The sequence below is a fragment of the Plodia interpunctella genome, chromosome 24, assembly GCF_027563975.2.
Source record: "Plodia interpunctella isolate USDA-ARS_2022_Savannah chromosome 24, ilPloInte3.2, whole genome shotgun sequence".
NCBI lineage: Eukaryota > Metazoa > Arthropoda > Insecta > Lepidoptera > Pyralidae > Plodia > Plodia interpunctella.
Genome location: NC_071317.1, coordinates 492,389 through 513,281, shown reverse-complemented (window position 1 = coordinate 513,281; position 20,893 = coordinate 492,389). Strand labels below are relative to the sequence as shown.

Here is a 20,893-nt window from a genome sequence, read left to right as displayed (position 1 = left end):
TTTTTTATTAATTATATATTTTTACGTTATGTCTATAACTGTCACTGTCGTGCTGGTCAGCGTCATAGGTGTATAATTTATATATATGAGAAAAAATATATATACATATGTATATATAATATTATGTCTATATGAAAAATGTATGGAACATTTATGAAAGATAAATGAAAAATGTATCAAAATTGTATGAACTAAGTATGGAAAATGTATGAAATGTATGTATGAAAGATGTTTGAAATTATGAAAGATCTATGAAAGATAAATGGTAAATTTATGAAAAATGAATGAAAATTGTATGGAAATTTTATGAATAATTTGTGAGAAATGTATGAAAAGTGTATGAGAAATGTATGTAAAACCGCGGGCACAAGCTAGTATTCAATATTTTTTAGATATTCTATGAGGACTTATTCAACAAACGGATTATAACAGTAGATTGGACATTTCGGGAATTGGACATTTTTAAACCGTTGGACATTTTGGGAATTGGACATTCTGAACTTAAAGGCTTTTGGCGACAGTGTGGAGCCAGCATTACACGCCTTTTCAAATAGGGCCACTTTGGAACATTACAATTTAAGACATATACACACATACATACATACATACATACTGTATAAAATACTAGCGCCATACCAAACCATAATTAAAATGCCTATGTTACTCCTAAAGGTTTCGTCTATCTCTGTGAAAAATTTCATCAAAATCGGCTCAGTAGCTAAACTCAAAAGTTTTGTCATTACAAACAAAAAATCGAAATAAATAGAAAATAATACAAATCTCTTTATAACATTAGTATGGATGTGGGACAAGCGAAAATAAAAGATTCTTAAAATGTCCTTTTTCCGAAATGTCCTTTCTCAAAATGTCCTTGTGTGTTTTTGATGATAATTTAGATAAGCAACAGATAGAACAGTTTTTTTTTATTAAAAAGACATTATGAGAAAAGGACATTATGAGAAATTGACATTATGAGTAAGGACATTTCGAGAAAAGGTCATTATGAGAAAGGACATTGTAAGAAAATGACAGTAAGTCAGTAAGTAGACTATAGCAATCTTGGATTTTGTACCTTAACCATTGTGAAAGAATTTTTTAAAATAGGTTCGGTAGTTTCTGAGATTAACCGCCTCAAATACAAACTCATAAAGGTTTACCTCTTTATAAAAATAGTATAGTTTATCAAAGTGATCCTATAAGAGTTCAGTTTTTACTACAACTGAAAATGACGACTGCCGATCTCTAAAATATGACAGTTGTTAGATAAACATATGTAGGCACTTTCGCCATCTATCAAACATTTAAGCAACCCTAGGTCAGGTCGAGGCTAAACAAACTGGGTCGACTCTGACTTGACAAGCTGCCGGTTATCATAGCTTCGGTATTGCCTACTTCTAACATATGTTTATTTTACATACATTTTATCACGTCTGTTTCCTATGGGAGTGGGCAGAAACAAGGGATTTTTATTTGCCACGATCCTGACAAATCTCACTCGTTTCCTGTAGTGAAAACGAGTGTTGTTTTTTATATCAATCAGGACTGTTACGCCACAAAGCTCGGGGTGAGCTTAAAACAATAAAAATTAGATTACGAAGACTTTGAGGTGATTTCAAATTTAGGTAGATGACAAGGTCAGAGAATTGTGGAAAGTCCTTTTTCAAAAATATTCAATTTTAAAAACAATAAGTTTGTTTTCATCATCATAAAAAACAACTATTATTATATTAGCCATCGCCGTAAATGTAATATTTGATGTAGCTGTCGAACAAACATAACTTTCTTTGTAAACATATTGGCAAGTTCACTTTTTCGTATGGAGCGTTTGGACTCGTCAGTCCAAAATGTGTGATTTTATTTTTCATATCTTAGAAAGCGTTGCCATCTCAAACTCAAATATCTTTATTGTATAAATGCCACGTACAATACAATAGTTTCAACAGATTATCATAGATTTTTTTCGCTGGTGTTTCTATTAATACATATAAGGGCCTTTGAATATTCATCAAAACAAAAATGTGTCATCTACCCTATTTGAACGCTTGTAATCGACAGGTCATGCTACATTTTTATCATAAATGTTAATATACATGTTTCAAAAATATTTTTTTGTTTTTTCAAATGATTTCTATCTGAAATTGAAAAGATTCGCTGCGGTTTTAACTAATGGCCTATGTTTACATACAAATATTATAATATTTTCGAAAGTTTCAATACAGTTAGACGAGACAATAGCACGTATTTGTGCGCTGTATGAATACGTAAAAGGTGACGAGGGGCAATGAGACTTAAACCAATGACTTTGTTCATGTTGTCAAAACGGAACAACGGATTGAGGTGATATTTGGTGTGGACGTAGTCGAAGACCTGGAGAGTGTGGCTGCTTTTCGCCGCAGGTGGAGTCGCAGGCAACAGCTGGTCAAAACACAAATTCACAATTAGATTTAATGTGAAAAAAAGAAAATAGAAATGATAATAATTAAAATTAAAAAGTATAAAATGTCAATTCATGCGTTGTATATCGCTGCAATAATGCAGTAATGCCAGCACGGTTAGGGTATCTTTATATTGATCTATGTCTATGGTAAGTGGCTATACAGGCTTAGATCCCTTTGCCTTTCCATATAGATAAAATAAACCAAAAAAAAAATGTCTATGGTAAACTGCAAGCGACGCCTGGTCCGTAAATAAAAAGCATTGGAAACTGTTTTAAATTCTGATCTCGCTGACCTCAGTGACGGTATGGTTTTCCTCGTATCAGGGTCTCCTTATTTCTTATACATTGAAAGCAATTGAATGAACTATGTATGTATGCTTATCTGACATGTATAAAAAGAAGTAGGTATCCTATCGTGTCTGTCTGTATGAACGCGAACTGAAAAACTGACACTAAAAAAACTACCGTACGGATTTTTGTATAGTTTACACTACGTAAAACAGAAAAGTTTTCACCGATAGTTATGGCTCCTGAGATAGGTTAGGGTGTGTAATTTGTTATGATTTTACCAGAGCTAAGCCATGAAATAGCCGCTAGCACTTAAATATATTACTGAGTAGTAAGTAATATATTTTAAGAAACAACTAACAATTTCGTTAATAAAAATGTCGTTTAATTTAAATCTTAATCCATGTTTTCACATAAAAAAATAGAAATAGAAAGATTTTGTTTACCCAGGTACATAAACATAAGAAACACATAACTCAACTCAGGGACCAACACTGTTTGAATGAGTTTCTTTCGGCATTTCTTCTCAGCAGAGATCGTTCCGAAATGCTAGTAGTTTGTAGCTTTGGTAAATATCATTAGAATATGACGTGAAAAAGTGCCTGTAAAGGCCTAATTTCTGAATAAATGATTTGATTTTGATTTGATTCAAAAGTGCAAGGAAAAGCTAGCATTTTAAAAACTGGCATTAGTTGCCGTCATTACAATAAAAACAAAAATACTTTCGCATTTATAACATTATATGGTATATTTCTGAAAGAATTTTTGCATGATTTTACTCTAACCATTTTTTTCGCAATGACTTAACCCGTATTCGATTAAGTCATTACATCACCACAGTGATAAATAACGACATTCCTAACTCGAGAGAATCTATTAGAAGGTAGGTACAATCGAACTGTGCGCGTACGCAATACGCGAAGGACGATATTAATCTGCATGTTGATTCATTTTCATCTTTATTTTGTCGAGATTATGCTCGCGATACTCCAGTGGGTATTCTGGGATAAAAAGTATTCTATGTGTTATTCCAGGTTATATTCTACCCGTGTACCAAATTTCATAACAATCCGTCCAGTAGATTTTGCGTGAAAGAGTAAGAAACGTACACACATACATCCTCGCAAACTTTCGTATTTATAATAAGTAGGTAGAGGTACTAACAATTTTATTTGCGCACTCTATCTCAACCTCGTGTGTCTGGTTACATTCGCTGCTGTGACGACGAAATCCCGGGATCAAAAATAATAAAAATTTTGAAGATTCGTCTATGATTTTACTTTCTGACCTCATGTAAACTATCTTTAGATATGCTGTCGTTTAGCCGCCTGATACAACATCCACAGGAGAGACGGCCAAAATCAAATCGAATCACTCGATTGCATAGGTTTAATTTTTTTTTATTTTAGTTTGTACAGATAATATTTTTTGGCATCTTTTTTGTTTGTCCGAAACGAAATAAGGTCAAAACTTTCTGTCTCGATCAAAAAACCCTTATTGTTAACACCTATTGAATCGATCGATTCTATTGACAATACCTATAGCGTTTACAAATATACGAAACGGCTGTTAAAATGGTTAGTGAAATCGCTTGTAATCAAGGTTGAAAACGTTATGATTATGACATCAACATCAATGACCTGTAACACTTACTTACTATAGATATATTCACTATATGACATCATATTTTTTGTTTTAATTATTCATAATACCTATATCTCTCTATTATATTCGGGACTGTACCGCAAAGCTCTGGGTCAGAGTAAAAACAAAACGGGAAAATGGCGAGAACCGCACGCCTTCAACATCTCAGCTCAAAGTAACACTTTCCTTTTCAGCTGACAGTAAGAAAGCCCACGTCAAAAATAGTTCTACATTCCCAAGATTTCAACATAGTCAACAAAGAAATAAAACTGAGGGGTCCATCATCAGTATCGGTACAAGACGTGAAGCACAATGATACGTACAACCTGCTCACTATTCAGCTGAGCCGGCAGTTAGAGCGAAACGGCAACTATTCTCTCGTGATCCCCTTTTACGGTAACCTCAAGACTGGACTAGATGGCGTCTACATCAGCACTTATGTGCACAAGACTACTAAAGCGAAAGAGTGAGTAAATAATGGCTACTAATTCTATGAAATGTGGTCGTCTAAATCAAAAGGGACCTTATGGCAGCTAGCTCTTAGATCTTTATTGCCGTTGTTCCAATACAAAACAACGGCAATATAGCCTGAGTGCTAGCCTCCAAAAGGCCCCTTTTGATTTGCACGACCACAAATAGATTTTAGGTAAAAAGGTCATGTTTCTACCGCACCGCTCCTTCCCAGCAAGACGGCGTTCATTGAAAAGTAAGCTTCAAAGCGTACGCTGTAGACACACTTTACAATGACAACAAAATAGCGGCCTGCTCGCTTTCAGCTCTCGCTTTATCGATGTCTACAGACGACGATATAAGGCTCACTTTTCAATGAACATGTGCTTAGTGGGATTGGTGTAATAGAAGAGTGTTATCACTAGGACCTTATCATCATCTGCCTTTTTGTCATCTGCCTTACCTTACCCACTATTCCCATTTTAGTGCCCAAAAAGTTGTCAAGGAATGATATGCGTGTCAAATGTTCTGAAAACTATGGATGCCGAAAACATCTCATTTGTCACTTCGTTTTCTTCTTTTTGGGTCTTTTATTGGTGTTTTGGGGACATATTAATGCGCACAGCTTTGTTTTTGTAATAATTTTCATCAATAACATTTGCAATGACGTTGAGGTTACAAATAAAACACGAGCACATGCACTAATGGAGGGGAGATTTTAGCAGCTCGCTATGTTCAATAGTTCCTATACTTTCAGTTCCACCGTCAGATCTCCAGAGTTACAGTTCAGTTGGCAACATGATGTCAATTCTACGTTAATGTTAAGTCGACAATGGTTTATCAGTAGTAGTGCTTTTTACACAGTTGTATTTGTGACAACAGGCACAACCGGACAACATTTTTATTTTTATCAATAATCAAAATATAACAAAAAACAACGCAATTTTGGGCGATATTTGAACTTAATCGTACATTGTTATGACGACATTGGCAGAAAATTGTTTGTTCTCTGATAAATCAACTCAGATTTAGGCTAAAAATGATGTTAGCATCCGGTCTCCTATTGTTATGATACACTGTCTCGCACTCACAGCTAGTGTACTGTCGGTTGTAATAAAAAAAATATCTTTAGTATTATTTCTTATAGAGTTTGTTATTATAGTGTCTGTCTCAGCTGATAATTATTATTAACCCTTGTGTCAAGTTGTATTCAACTCTCCCAAAGCCATCTGATGTGACTTACTATTACATTAAAATTTTATGAAAAGTAGATTAATTTTATCTGCCCATTACCACCATTAAATGGCAGTTAGTAATCTAAACAGATAATCTAATTTAATTTCTGAATATTGACGATCACTGTGGCGTAGTGGTATCCAAACCCGCGCTATCTGGAGGCCCTGGATTCGATTCCCAGCGCGGACAAATATTGTATTTTTGACAGGTATATATCTGCGGCTCTGGGTGTGCTTGTTTCTCTGTGTTTATGCCCATCGAACCTGCTATATAAACTTAGTGCTTAGTATGGGCCGATGAGTGTTGTCAATTTAAAAACAGTTTTGAATTTTTTTATCGTGTTTCAAGTCACCTGGTGACTACACAATTCGAAGCGATATCAGCTCGTAAAGGATTCCCTTGCTTCGACGAGCCGATCTACAAGGCCACCTTCAAGATCTCCATCGGCCATGAGAAGTTCTACACTGCTGTTTCCAACATGCCTTTGATATCATCTGATGAGAACACAAAGTAAGTTGTGGTTTGTGAGTTACGCCTTTTACGACTTTAGCAACTGTTTGAATTGCATTAAACTGTGGTTGATTATTGAAATAAAGTCAGTGTGTAGATGATTTTTCCCCAAACTCATTTCTTTATCTTGTATTTTGTAGTAAAAATGGTTGTTCCTTTCAGTGCAATGGAACCTTATTGGAAATGGGATAAACTATCAAAAACGTTCAAGTAAGTATTTCACGTTAAAAGCTACACATTTTTACAATTCTTTATAGGAAGATACGCATAATTCCTCTTATTAATAAAAACGTTATTTCTCTGATTAGCCTCGGAATAGTTATTCTTTGTATTGTCTCGTTCTTTCAATGTCAAATGCTGAAAAGAGAGAGAGGAACAAAAAAAAAAAAACTACTCCAAGCCTGATCAGAGAATTAAATGGTTATTAATAAGGCGGTATAAGTATAACTATTATTAGATAAGTATTAACTATTTCACAAACAACACACACAGTTTAACAATAGTTTAAGATACAATTCATTTATAATTACTAAATATTTGATTAAAATATTGCGACATGAAAATTAGATTATTTTTTAGTTTGATTTGGTATTTTAAATATGTTTTTATTGCAGAAAACCAAAGACAAACTTCGTGTGGGACATTTTCCAAAATTCCGTGCCGATGTCGACGTACCTGGTTGCGTTCGTGGTCTCCAAGTTCGACTACGTGGACAGCCCCCCTGAACTATCGCACACAAAGTTCAGAATCTGGGCTCGAAGCGATGCCATTGATCAGGTGATTTACACGAATCATTTCTTTATTTATGTACACAACATAACAGTGTAAATATAAAACTTACAAATTGGCAACTTAATATAAAGGTGCTTTCTATAGAAATATATTCCAGTACACCCGCGAAAGAAAAATAGAAAATTGAGGCATTGACGTGTATACAAGAAAATAATTAAACTAATAATTTTACTAAGTAACTAATTTTAAATTTTCGCGTTGCATTATTAATTGCTTAATACAATTCGGATCGTCAGAAATATAAAAGGTACGTGCGCGTTAAATACCTTGTTACATAAATTGTGGTGTACTGTTACCATAAAATCATCCAGTTACACAAATATATGTTTTGTACTTACACATACATATCAATAAAATTGAGATCTCGAGTAAAAAATACAAAGCAAAATCCAAAATTACCAATAACATGCAATATCGGTACACAAAAACTAGTGCCAATTTTTTTTTCTAATAAAGATTTATTTACTCATACAGACGGCATACGCAGCTAAAATCGGTCCTCAAGTTTTAACCTACTTCGAGAAATGGTTCAACGTGTCATACCCCCTCCCCAAACAAGATATGGTGGCTATTCCCGACTTCTCTGCTGGAGCTATGGAGAACTGGGGCCTGATCACTTACAGGGAAACTGCTCTACTGTATGATAAGAAGCAATCGTCTTTTACGAATAAGGAGAGGATTGCTGAGGTAAGGGCGTATTTCTAAACGATGTAGGATGCGTCCACAAGGGTAGAAAATTTTATAAGAAATTGTGTTAATTTTAGGATAGTATTAGTATTATCTCCGTAGCATTATATATATTTTCCTTTCATCAGCACTTGATCACAATCGTAATATGTTTCAGGATACCTTTTGACCATGTACTTTATTATGTACTTACATATTATATTACTGATAAAAAATTATACATCAATTTATATTAAAAAAATGGTAAGCCCTTCTGGCATAATAGGGACCAACACTGTTTGAATGAGTTTCTTTCGGCATTTCTTCTCGGCAGTGATCGTTCCGAAATGCTAGTAGTTTTGCTTTGGTAAACATCATTTAATTTAGAATATGACGTGAAAAAGTGCCTGTGAAGGCCTAATTTCTGAATAAATGATTTGATTTTGCATTGGTTCATCAATTCTATGTACATTACAGAACTGGTTGCGAATGATACATAATCGCAATAGTACAGTACTATCAATTTATTTAAATCTCCTTTTGGGATTCATGGCACATAGTCCGGTCCTTTGAGAGGCTTGCGTGGGGAAATGGATCCAACACGTAGAGGCCCTTTGGAGAATTTTGATGTTGTGTAGGTCTCCCGCCAAGACCCGCTCCCGGATATACCAATCAAATCTTATCAATTTATTATTATTGTTAGTTTAATTTTCCTGCATTTAGTCCTTCGAGTAGAAGGCCTACCACGAAACATACAAACACATTACTAACGTCACCATGGTGCCTCTTTTCCCATGTTGTGTACGCATCGTGTAAAAAAAGTACGTGCGGACGCAATGACGTTCTATGCGTTTTACGTTTCATGGTAGCTCCCTAAGGGGGCTACCCCCAGATCTGGGATTCAGTTGGAAGTACTTGAAAATTACTGAATGCTGGAGCCAGATCTTCAGTGGGAATACCTCAAGACTGAATGCTAGGGCCAGAAGATTCTATGTCGATCTATTTGTAGGTCATCGCTCACGAGCTAGCCCACCAGTGGTTCGGCAACCTGGTGACCATGAAGTGGTGGTCGGACCTCTGGCTGAACGAAGGGTTCGCGACATTCATGGCGTCTGTGGCGGTGGCCGACGTGGAGCCGACCTGGAACGCTGATCGAGGATATGCTATTGAAAACATCATGGCTGTGCTCAACCTGGACGCTTTGGAATCCAGCCATCCTGTGAGTTTTGTTTATATTTATTCGAAAAACTAGAATGTTACATTAAAAACAAGTATTAACATGATTAGAAACACCATATCACTCTCAAGTTTTCACATATATTGAACACTTATTTTGGGTTTCATATATTTTGGGTCAATGTTTCACATATTTTGGGTTTCAATGAGCGTTGCTGTGAAATTTGAAACCAAAGATTCGAAAAAAAAACCTTTATTTAAAGATTCGGTTGTGATTTTACGATCCTCTTTCCGAATGCTGTTTGTTATTGGCTCTTAGTTGTCAAGCTTCTTATATTTAGTCGCCTCGTGAGACATTCACATGATCATCAATATCATTCTAAACAAAATAAATCCACTTAATGAATTTCAATTAATTCCTTATTTGCATAAACCAGGGCAGATGATTCATAGTTGGAAGATATATAAATAAAAATATATATATTTTAGGGCAAATCACAGATTGAGCTAGCCCCAAAGTAAGTTCGAGACTTGTGTTATGGGATACTAACTCAACGATACTATATTTTATAACAAATACATATATAGATAAACATCCAAGACTCAATCAGAAAAGATCATTATCCATCATGACTCGACCGGGGATCGAACACACGACCTCTCGGTTCAGAGGCGAGCACTGTAGCACTGCGCCACCGAGGTCGTCATGGATTCACGACTATTTAATTAGCATACAATGTAAATAAATAAATAATTCAATAAACTTCTTTTAAGTTCATATATTTATCACCAGGTGTCAGTCCCCATCGATGACCCAAAGCGTATCGGCGAGATCTTTGACGAGATCTCGTACAAGAAGGGCTCCACCCTCATCCGCATGATGACCATGTTCCTTGGGGAAGAAGTCTTCAGGAAAGCTTTGCATAAGTAAGTTCAGCAGGCCTACCATCAACTTTTACAGAACGATTCCAATGCAACTCAGTTCAATCTAGAAACCTAAAATGAATCGCATTCATACTAAAAATTAAGTCAATGGTACGAATTTGCGATGCAGTTCAGTTGAGATCGTAAAAAGGATCGCGTTAAGACACGACGGTAAGCCCCCAGATGTGAGATCAGATAGTACACGAAATAGGAATTGTCTGTCTTAAACTTTAGTTTTGAAATTTGATGAGAAACAAACATTTTAAGACTCGAGCTGAAATCGAAATTGTTACCATAGAGATAATCTGTCACATTCTCAATTCCACCAATAAAAAAAAGTTTGTATTGTGGGTCTGATTCCAAACAGAATCGGGCACAACACACCCAGAACCGTATCGGTGATCTCAACTACAAATATTTGCTCGCGCTAATAATCGAACCCAGGACCTCTAGATGGTGGATGGCTGTGGTGACCACTACACCACTATAATACAACTAAAGCCTGCGAGTTCGCAACTCTGACTCTAACCCATAAGGGATAGAAACGTGATTATATCTGTATCAATTCGAATACCTATTTCCAGCTACCTTATAAAGTATTCGTACTCCAACGCGGAGCAAGACGACCTGTGGTCGGAGCTGACGTCCGCCGTGCAGCTGGGCGGCGGGCTATCGCGCAACGTCACCGTCAAGCAGATCATGGACACCTGGACCACGCAGACCGGCTACCCGCTGCTTACCATACACAGGGACTACACCTCCAACACACTCACTATCGCACAGGTCACTATACTAGTTTACTTTCTTTCTCATCTTTACGTGTTCGCAGTCGTATTCACGGCTGTGGCGCCTGGAGCCCAGAGTCCAAATTTAGATATGTCTCCTTTAAATTTTGATGATGAAGATTTGACTCTGATTTCATTACCTGTTTCTTTGGGGATGCCATTGTTGCCTATTAGCTGGCAAGGCTATATGTCCCTTAGGCGTGTCTTACGAAATTGTCGGGCGGACATGGAGTGGTCCTATTCCAGGGCGTGACCACACGTTTAACTGTATTTTCGGATAATAACGTAAAAGCTCCTATTAACGACCCCCTAAAATGTGTACTCTATTAACGATCTAATTTTTAAATCACTCATATTAGACATAATATAGGGTTCCAGAAAAGTCATACCTTAAAAATTAGTAACGTATTTTTGTTGGACAACAAAAAGAGTAAAGTTTGTGTGTTTAAATAGCCAGTGAAAAAAGTAATTTGACAGTAAGTGGGACGCGCCCGAAGCGGACGCACGTTTCATAGTGTCGCGTCTCCAGCCACGTAAGTACACCTAAATATTACTTAAGGAAAATAACACACTAAAAATGGATTTGCCTTCTTGCTATCACATTACAACTGTAACGTATATATTCGTTATCTAAACTAACTCTTAATAATAATACTTTTTATTGGTTTTTGTGTTATAAAATCATGTTTTAATTTAAGGTGGTAATAGAATCCAAATTTCAAAACTTGATTCTAATAACGACCCATGGCGTTGTTAAATTTTGAGAACATTAAAGTTTTTAAAAAAATTATCTATTATAAACTACCTCATTTGATTTGATTTTTTTCTTGTTCAATTCTTAAAATTATTTTACTTCTTTAGATCTATTAACGACAAAGCTATTTCTTAAAGTTTTTGTGTAAAACTCGATTCAACGTTAGACAATATCCCTATTATTATAATGATATTATACTAAAATAACTGATATTATCTGAATTAAAGACTAACTGACATTAAAAGAAATAATATAGCAATGAGATCGAATTTAACAGTATTCCATAAAGCGGATATTTTATCTGTTTATTATTAATTTTATTGGTCGCTAATAGAATATTGTAACCTTCATACTTGATTCTATTACCGACTCACAGTTGTGGCGATATTTTTGGTAATATTACAGTACACAAAAACAAAATGTATATTTTTGAACAAATTGGCTTATTTTTTGCATACGTGACGTTTTGAGAGATTTTGTCACAGGACATATTATTAATGTAAAATAATATTTGCTATCCAGTTTCATTCACGGCTTCATGGCATTGGCTGTATTTCATATGTTTTCAAATCAAATAAAAAAGGCGGGACGGAATGGGGCTATGTAACTTTTTAAAGCTTCTTTCGAAGAATTAAATTCTATATCTCTTTAAAAATATTGTGTTCTTGTATAGAATCATGGAGCCGCAGAAGCGCAAGCAGTACGCCTCTGCTCAACTAGAAGCTGCGATTCTAGCTATAAATGAAGGTACCAGCATATACGAAGCTTCAAAAACCTATGGCATACCGAGGACAACTCTGCGTGACAAGAGAAATAATAAATATATAAATGAACATTGTGGAAAACAAACAGTTTTAACGAAGGAGGCAGAAAAAAGACTGGTAGACTGGATTTTTTATCTCGGGAAGTCAGGTTTTCCTGTAACTAAGGATCAATTGTTGGAAACAGTAGCAAAATTGGTGGAAAACTTAAATCGCTCTAATCCTTTTAAAGATGGTGTTCCCGGAAAAGGATGGTTTCTTAAGTTTATGGCGAGGCATCCTACCATTTCAAGGCGAATTACTCAGAATTTGCCTACAAGCCGTTCACATATTACAGAGGAAGCTGTAAGAGCATGGTTCAATCGAGTACATAGTTATTTTGAACAAAATAACCTTCTTGATGTTTTGGAAGATCCTAGTCGGATTTTTAATTGTGATGAGACCGGATTCTTTTTGTGTCCGAAAGGAAAACAAGTTCTTGTCCGAAGAGGCAGCAAGAAAGTATATAGTAGAGTGGCCAATGACGAAAAGGAGTGTTTAACAGTGCTAGTAAATGTGTCTGCAGATGCTGCAATAGCACCTCCCATGGTCTTATATCCATACAAGCGTTTACCAAAAAACATTGTTCCAACTGTACCATCTGGATGGGGTATCGGTCACACTGAGTCAGGATGGATGAATATGGCCGCATTTTATGAGTACGTTGCCAATTGCTTTTATCCCTGGCTGATTCAGCATAACATACAATTTCCTGTAGCTTTATTTCTCGACGGTCACACTTCTCATATATCACTCCCTCTGACAGTTTTTTGCAAAGAAAAGGGAATAATCCTAATAGCATTATTACCTAATGCAACGCATGTTCTTCAACCCTTAGACGTTTCTGTATTCAGACCCGTGAAAGGAACTTGGAGAACCGTTGTTCATGATTTTAGAGTTCAAAACAACTTTGCAAAATTAAGACGAATAGATTTTGCACCTCAAGTGGATATTTGCTTAAAAAAGACTCTTGTATCACAAACAATTAAGAATGGATTCCAATGTTGTGGATTATATCCCTTTGGACCTGATAATGTAAATTATGATAAACTTTTGACAAAAAACGCTAATGCAACAAGTGAAGAAAGTGGAGACAATGCAGATGATATTAGTAGCCATGGATCGAGTACTGTTACAGGCAATGAGAAATCTGTCGACGATACAGAAAAGTTTAAACAGCAGTTTGAACGTCGCTTATCACCTGAAGTTCTCCTAATGTTCCAAAAATCGGGATCGGTATGGAATGGCGATGAGACTTACAAAAAATTATTTGAGTTTTGGAGGGATATTAATCCTATCGACAATACACCTTTACAACAAACTTTCGATAACAATTTAGAATTGGGTGATACCACGCTTGTCAACAATATTGGTGAAGAAGAGACGTTGACTTATGAAGTCAGTGCAAGTGGATGTCTTGTTCCAAACCGTTTTAATACCGTTTCTAATAATGTTTTAATGTTTCCCATGGACGAATTGCTATCTCCAATTATATCTAAAGAATCGGATACCATATCTTTATTGAGCACTCAGCCTGAATCGAATCTTTTGGAATATGTTAATGAGATACCCCCCAAAACAATTACTACTTCAACTGATTGCGTCAAAGAGTTAAACAGTGAAGATCACAATGCAAGAACATCAACTCCTAAACAATCCAATAAAAACTTTAGTGATGAACCTATGCTACTACTGAATAAAAGTCATAGTGACGACACATTGTTCACTACAGTTAATAATAAAACGCCATGTAAGTCAATCCAAAATTCTAGTCATTCAAGGTTTATACCAAAAGAGCTCAATCTTACAACTCCTTTTAAAAATGCTCTATTCTTTCCTAAAGTTGACACTAAATCAAATAAAAGAGTTTCCAAAAAAATTACACCAACTGTTGCAATATCAGATGAGTTCATGGAATACCAGAAAAAAGCAGAAGAGAAAAAAGCACAGGAAGAAGAAAAGAAAAAAATACGGAAAGAAAAATTACAAAGAAATAAAATAGAAAGAGAAAAGAAACAAGCAGATCTTAGGAAGGCAAAAGAAAGGAAAAATATGGGAGCTGTGTCTAAACCAACAAGTGTGAGAAAACATAATACATCAAAAGCGTTGGAAATACGTCGTAATGCGACGTCAAGTTCAGAATCTGAATCTGACTCAGTATTAATCCCACGACAAAATAATTACAAAGTGAAAACTAAAAATGCAATACATTCAGGTTATGCTTCAACATCAGCTAGAGTTCTTCCAAATACATCATCATCTGATAATGATGAGTTACATGTACCAAAAACTGTTTCGTATAAACGACATATTATTTTTCCATCTGACTCTGAATCTGATAATATTTTTTAAAACTACTTTATTTGAATTTGCAAACGTTGATTACTGTCTCTCTCTCTTCTCTCTTCTCCTAGCCTTATTAATCCCAAGCATCTTGGGGTCGGCTTCTGTATTGAGCGAATTATAAATGTGTGTACCTATTATAAAGGTATTTTGTGATTGTATTACAGGTAAAAATATTTTTGTTACTGATTTATAATATTTAATTAGTATGTAGGTAATTAAAAAGTAAGCATTTAATTATATGAAGACTGTTTTCTGAGGCTGATTATATTTTTTATTAATTAAAATAACAAAAAATAAGTGCTCTAAGCGTTGCAATAAATAATTATGTTCATATTGTAATAATGTTGATCTCATAACTATTGTTATTATATAATAAATACCTTAAAAACGTTTTTTTATTTTATTTAATAGTATAGAAGAAGTGACAACTTCGTAGCGGTCGGTAAAAGAAGTAGAAAAATCGGTAATAGAATCTTGCCGCATTCTATGGGTCGGTAATAGAATCAACTACTCTTTTGGATTAAATAATTATTTAGTAACTATTGTGTTATTGAATATTGAATTTAAGTACTGAATTGCAAAGAATACTTCGTTGAGATTAATTATAAATTATAACATCTTTCCTAACATAACAGCTTATATCAATTTTTTAAAAGTGAATCATAAGACAGCTAAAACTGGCGGTAATAGGAGCATTTACGTTATAACAAAGTCGTCTAAATTGCAAAGATGATATTCTGATTTTGGCGTCAACTGAGGGTCGGTCAGTAGAGATTGTGTTAACCATTAGCAGTGAAAATGCCTGAATCGCAATTAGATACTGCCAAGCGCAGCGTAAATAACTTAAGTGTAATTCGTTATATGCGTATATGAATCTGATTATAGGCTTCCTTAACATCTATTAAGGAAAAGTGCCTGTGATGGCCTGAAATTCTGAATTAATGATTTTTCATCGTTCACAGAAACGTTACCTGTCAAGCGGCGACGTGGGCCAGTCATCGTCGTGGTGGGTCCCGCTGCGGGTGGTGTGCGAGGGCGAGTCCTGGTCCGCGGAGGAAGGCGCGGGCGCGCTGTGGTGGCTGGCGGCGCACGAGGGCGTGACGTCACTGCATCGCTTCGAGCACGGCGCCGCACGCAGCCAGTGGCTGCTGTTCAACCCGGATATGCTCGGTGACTTGAAAACACACACAAGTTGTTTACAATAAACACACACACAACAAACACACACAGCTGTTCGAAAAGGACATGAGTAAGCAATCACTTTACTGATGGAATGTTGACCATCAGCAAAACGCTGATATTCTGTCATGACCCGAAAGAGCGGACGTAATTAAATATATATACAATAACGTAATTATATATATAACTGATTACATTGATGCTCTAGTAACAATAACCAATAGCCAGTCACTAACTCGACTTTACGGCCATATTTATTAATGAGTAGTAGCAGATGATTTTGTGTGTTCCGACTGCATCGCATACACTACAATTATTATGTATCAAGTGTGTAGAATAATCTGGATGGAAATTTATAACATTTTAGACTCTAAATCTGTACTCTGTGTTATAACAACTCTTAAATATATAAGCCTTATAGTAATACTTACTTACTTACCCAAATAAGAACCTTAGTTTTTTCACATTTAAAATTAGTTATTATACATAAATCAATTATTATAAGTTTGTTTCATTTCAGGTCTATACCGCGCGAACTACGACCGTCGGAATTGGCTACTACTCAGTAAGACCTTGGCAAGCCCTAACTATGAGGACATTCCAATGATGGGTCGAGTCCAACTGTTGTCTGACGCGTTCGAGCTGGCCTGGAGCGACTATCTCGACTACAATATCACGCTGCAGTAAGTGGTTTCTAATTATTAACATCAAGCGTGTGGTGCAGCCATCGAATAGGACCACTCCAAATCCGCCGTCCGGCCGATGTCGTACGAGATGATTAAGGGACGTATAGTCTTGACAACTGTAGGTTTAAGCTTTTTATTTTAATACGAGTTTATGTACTCATATGTTTGGCTAATATTTTTTTCTTTCTTTCTCTCAACTGATAGGCAAAGATAGCATTTATAAAGAGGGTTGACGTCAGGCAGGCGACCGGTTGTATCACAGCTAAATCTTAATTTTGTACTCTTGAGTTTTATTGAAATTTCAAGGATTCGGCTCCAACCCCCTTGAGTATGCTATTGTTCACCTGACAGCCGCCTAGGCTATGTGTCCATTAATCGCCTGTTTCTGAAGTACAAAATATTAATAAATCTCTCTCACATATGAGCGTTTTCGGCTGCTTCACCAGCCTTTTAGCCGCTAGTATGACTAAATATCGTTACTTTCATCATTTAAAATTCCTTCCCTTCCACCAGGATTGCGAGATACCTACGTCATGAGAAAGAATACCTGCCCCTAATGACGGGCCTCAGGGCTTTGGGGAAAATCGAGAACGTTCTAAGAAGGACGCCAGATTACGGCGCATTCCAGAAGTTCTGCAGGAGACTCATCAGCGACACGTACGCACGAGTGGGCGGTCTGGCGAAGAAGACTATACTGGAGCCTGATAACCTTATCGGCGTCAAAATGCAGGTACGTACATTTTCCCATGCAATAGGGTAGTTTCCTGGGTAAATATATGGGTAAACAATGGTAATAAAACACATTAAACAAATATGTCACTTCCATTGATCAATTTTGTTTATTGTATGATGTATGATTTAGCAAGTTTCAATTCTTATATAGTGTTTAATATAGAACCCGTGCAAGGCCAGGGCGAGTCGCTAGTGGAAAGTATTCGCACGGGTTCTATATTATACATATTAATCTCTCTCTTGAACCACTTTAACTATTTTAAAGAATCCGTAATAAAATCCGTTGCGTATTTTTTGAAAATCTAAGCATACAGGCAGACGTTGCTTAAAGTTTGCTTAAAGCCGATCCAACACTGTTTAAATGAGTTTCTTTCGGCATTTCTTCTCAGCAGTAGTCGTTCCGAAATGCTAGTAGTTTGTAGCTTGTGAGAAATAACTGTGAAGAGTGCCTGTGAAGGTCTAATTTCTGAATAAATAATTGGAATTTGAATTTAAGTATGTAATGATAATTGAAACACCCTTTAAGTATGTACAAAAATGTGACGTCACTTACCATGTTTTATATACAAATGTATATAAAATGATTTATATATTTTGATTTTATCATGAAGAAGAAGCGTCTCTCTCTCAAATCTTCGCGTTTTTAGTTTCATTCGCAGCCATGCCGCTGCAAAGACCGGGGTTAACTTAAAAAATAACTTGAAATATTTAAGATTCGGCTATGATTTTCCAGCCGGCCGCCTGTCTAACGTCAACCCTCCATAGAAATAAAATAACCTCCCACATTTGATTGCAGACGTTGACGAGCGGCTGGGCGTGCAGGATGAAGGTGCCGGGCTGTGAGGAGAACGCGATCGAAATGTTCCAACAATGGATGGACACTGACAACCCGGACGAAAATAACCCGTGAGTCACATTTTTTTTGTGTGTTTAATGTCGTTCGCATATTTACTGGAGAAATTTGATGAAATATTATTATATATAACATTATATGTTTCTTAATATATATGTTAATTTTTTATTGTAAAAAAAAATCTATTTAAATTAATATAATGGGGGGTGTGATTTTTTTTATGAAATTGTTGAAAAGTCTATTTAATTGGTTTTAACACAAAAATGTTGGTCCTAGAAATTGCTATTCTAATTTACGTAGTCGCAGCTAACAGCTAATATATAAATAAATATAGACGGAGTTTTGTAGTTATCATAGTTTGACAATATTAGTAGGATTTGGGTGTAAGAACCTCTGAAAATAATAGAGAGAAACGTTGTTCAGTATCCCGCTGGACCTGCGCAAGACAGTGTACTGCGTGTCGCTGTCGCGCGGCAGCGTCCAGCACTGGCGGTTCGCGCTCGCGCGCGCCGCACGCGCCAACGTCGCGGCCGCGCGCGACGCGCTGCTGCACGCGCTCACCTGCACGCGCGAGGTCTGGATGTTGGCGCAGTGAGTCTCTCGCGTGTTCTCTTATCATCACGAGCGCACATCATCGACCCATCGAATACAGATACTTGGGAGGATCCGTGTGTACAGTGACTAGTGTCATTTCTTCAGATGAATCTAATTAGAGCATTAAAATCAGTATTCTCGTAATTTCCTTAGAACAGTTTCAAACAACTTTCCCGCCAAATTTTGTGTCAAAAAAGATAAACATAATAAAAATATTACTGCATAGTATATAGTGTACACACACACGCTGCCCGCTCGGGTGAACATGTACGCGACATAAAATTCACTCTATGAAAACCGTTGAAAATCCATGCAAATTTTTTTGAGTTTATCACGAACAGACGCCGTAAAGAATTTTGTTTTATAATATGTAGGGATATAAGGTAAGTATATATGTTGTATGATGTATTTTGTATTAGAATTGATTTAATTTATTTCAATCAATGGTGTACCGTATCTAGGTGCGAATCCTGTATGTGGAAACGACGGGCGTTCCCACAACCAAAATTTAATACGGAATTTGCAGCATCTTTGATAATCGTAATTTGATGGCGCATTTATCAATGATCAAATGTTTTATCTATAACAATAATACAAGAAATAGTTGTTACGCACAGACTCAATGACACTGAAAATACAATCTAGACTCAAGACGATCTAACTGTTCTGGATAAACACGGGGTCCTAGCTATACAAATGTAATGAATGAATGAATGAATGAATGAATGAAATTTATTTGCTTAAATGTGGTACATGAGGTGAAATACATAAATTTTAGTTCGCACACTTAGCCGTTTCTGGCATGCAAAAAGTAAAATTATTTATATGCATTACATGAGTCAAAGTTATTACTTACAATTACAAAGTCAATTTAAATATGATTTTAATTTTTCAGGATGTAGAACTGATGTCTAAGCGTAACATATGTCAAACAAAAAAAAATATATAAATGTCAATAATCAATACAAACAGCAAAATTAAATTATATTATTTGAATAAATTGAATGACTAATTGTAATTTGGTTCTAGGAATTCATTAATGTTATAAAAACTTTTTTCTATTAGCCAATCCTGGAATTTTCTTTTAAACAATCTTAGAGGTAGTTCTTTAAGTTCATCAGGAACGTTATTATATATTTTAGCACACATAGCATAACAACCTCTAGAACATATCATAGATCTACTAGCGGGCAACAATAAGCGGTTCGGATATCTGCAGTTATTATTACAATGATCGCCTCGTTTCCTGAACAGGTGCATATTGTTTTTAACAAAGACGCAAGTTTCATAGATATATAGGCCAGAAAGAGTCAGAAGTTTAAGTTCTTTAAAGAGTGTTTTGCAACTGGTGAGAGGAGGAACGTTACAAATTGCTCTAACACACTTCCTCTGGATAAGAAAGAGCCTCTGTATATCTACCGAATTACCCCACAACAGAATTCCATATCGTAGATTGGAAGCAACATATCCGTGGTAGGCATGCAGTGCTGTTTTTTGGTCAGTTATCATAGTAAGACGTCTTAAGACATACACAAAACGATTTAATTTTAAGCAAATTTTATCTATGTGCTGTTTCCATGTACAACACTTGTCCATAGTTATCCCGAGAAATACTGCATGATCTACTTCGTCAATTGCTTCATTATTAATAGTCAAAGTTAAAGTTTGTCCTTTACCACCTCTATTATGGAATTGCAGATACTTCGTTTTAGATGTATTAACCTTAAGATTATTAGCTTTCAGCCATTTCGCAATGTCTGATATAGCTTCGTTTATGTCCTTATTATAAGAATCTTTATTAGAGCACGATACTACTAAAGCCACATCATCTGCGAACAGCGAGCATTCATGTTCTGTCACGTTAGGCAGATCGTTAATATAGATTAGAAAGAGTAGTGGCCCTAGTATACTACCCTGCGGCACGCCTTGTTTATTAATTTGGTTTTGTGATTTATACCGAATTTCTTCGTTATTTTCATCAATTTTTGTAATTTCTACATACTGAATTCGTCCTGATAAATAAGATCTCAGCCAATCTAGT

General features: G+C 35.9%; 1 protein-coding gene across 4 annotated transcripts in view; it reads left to right on the top strand.

The window, feature by feature from the left end:
- The window catches only part of LOC128680644 (aminopeptidase N-like), a 34,467-nt gene that overhangs the window by 7,954 nt on the left and 5,620 nt on the right, over positions 1 to 20,893 (top strand). For 3 of the 4 annotated variants that reach the window (XM_053763930.1, XM_053763928.1, XM_053763929.1), the window contains exons 3-16: positions 4,564 to 4,835; positions 5,577 to 5,639; positions 6,404 to 6,565; positions 6,728 to 6,775; positions 7,180 to 7,342; positions 7,832 to 8,044; positions 9,033 to 9,242; positions 9,993 to 10,126; positions 10,708 to 10,906; positions 15,771 to 15,978; positions 16,508 to 16,670; positions 17,187 to 17,403; positions 18,202 to 18,311; positions 18,682 to 18,849. In XM_053763930.1, the coding sequence (XP_053619905.1) occupies positions 4,564 to 4,835; positions 5,577 to 5,639; positions 6,404 to 6,565; positions 6,728 to 6,775; positions 7,180 to 7,342; positions 7,832 to 8,044; positions 9,033 to 9,242; positions 9,993 to 10,126; positions 10,708 to 10,906; positions 15,771 to 15,978; positions 16,508 to 16,670; positions 17,187 to 17,403; positions 18,202 to 18,311; positions 18,682 to 18,849 (2,330 nt within the window). The remainder of the gene's footprint in view (positions 1 to 4,563; positions 4,836 to 5,576; positions 5,640 to 6,403; positions 6,566 to 6,727; positions 6,776 to 7,179; positions 7,343 to 7,831; positions 8,045 to 9,032; positions 9,243 to 9,992; positions 10,127 to 10,707; positions 10,907 to 15,770; positions 15,979 to 16,507; positions 16,671 to 17,186; positions 17,404 to 18,201; positions 18,312 to 18,681; positions 18,850 to 20,893) is intronic. The other variant, XM_053763931.1, reaches the window with a different exon arrangement.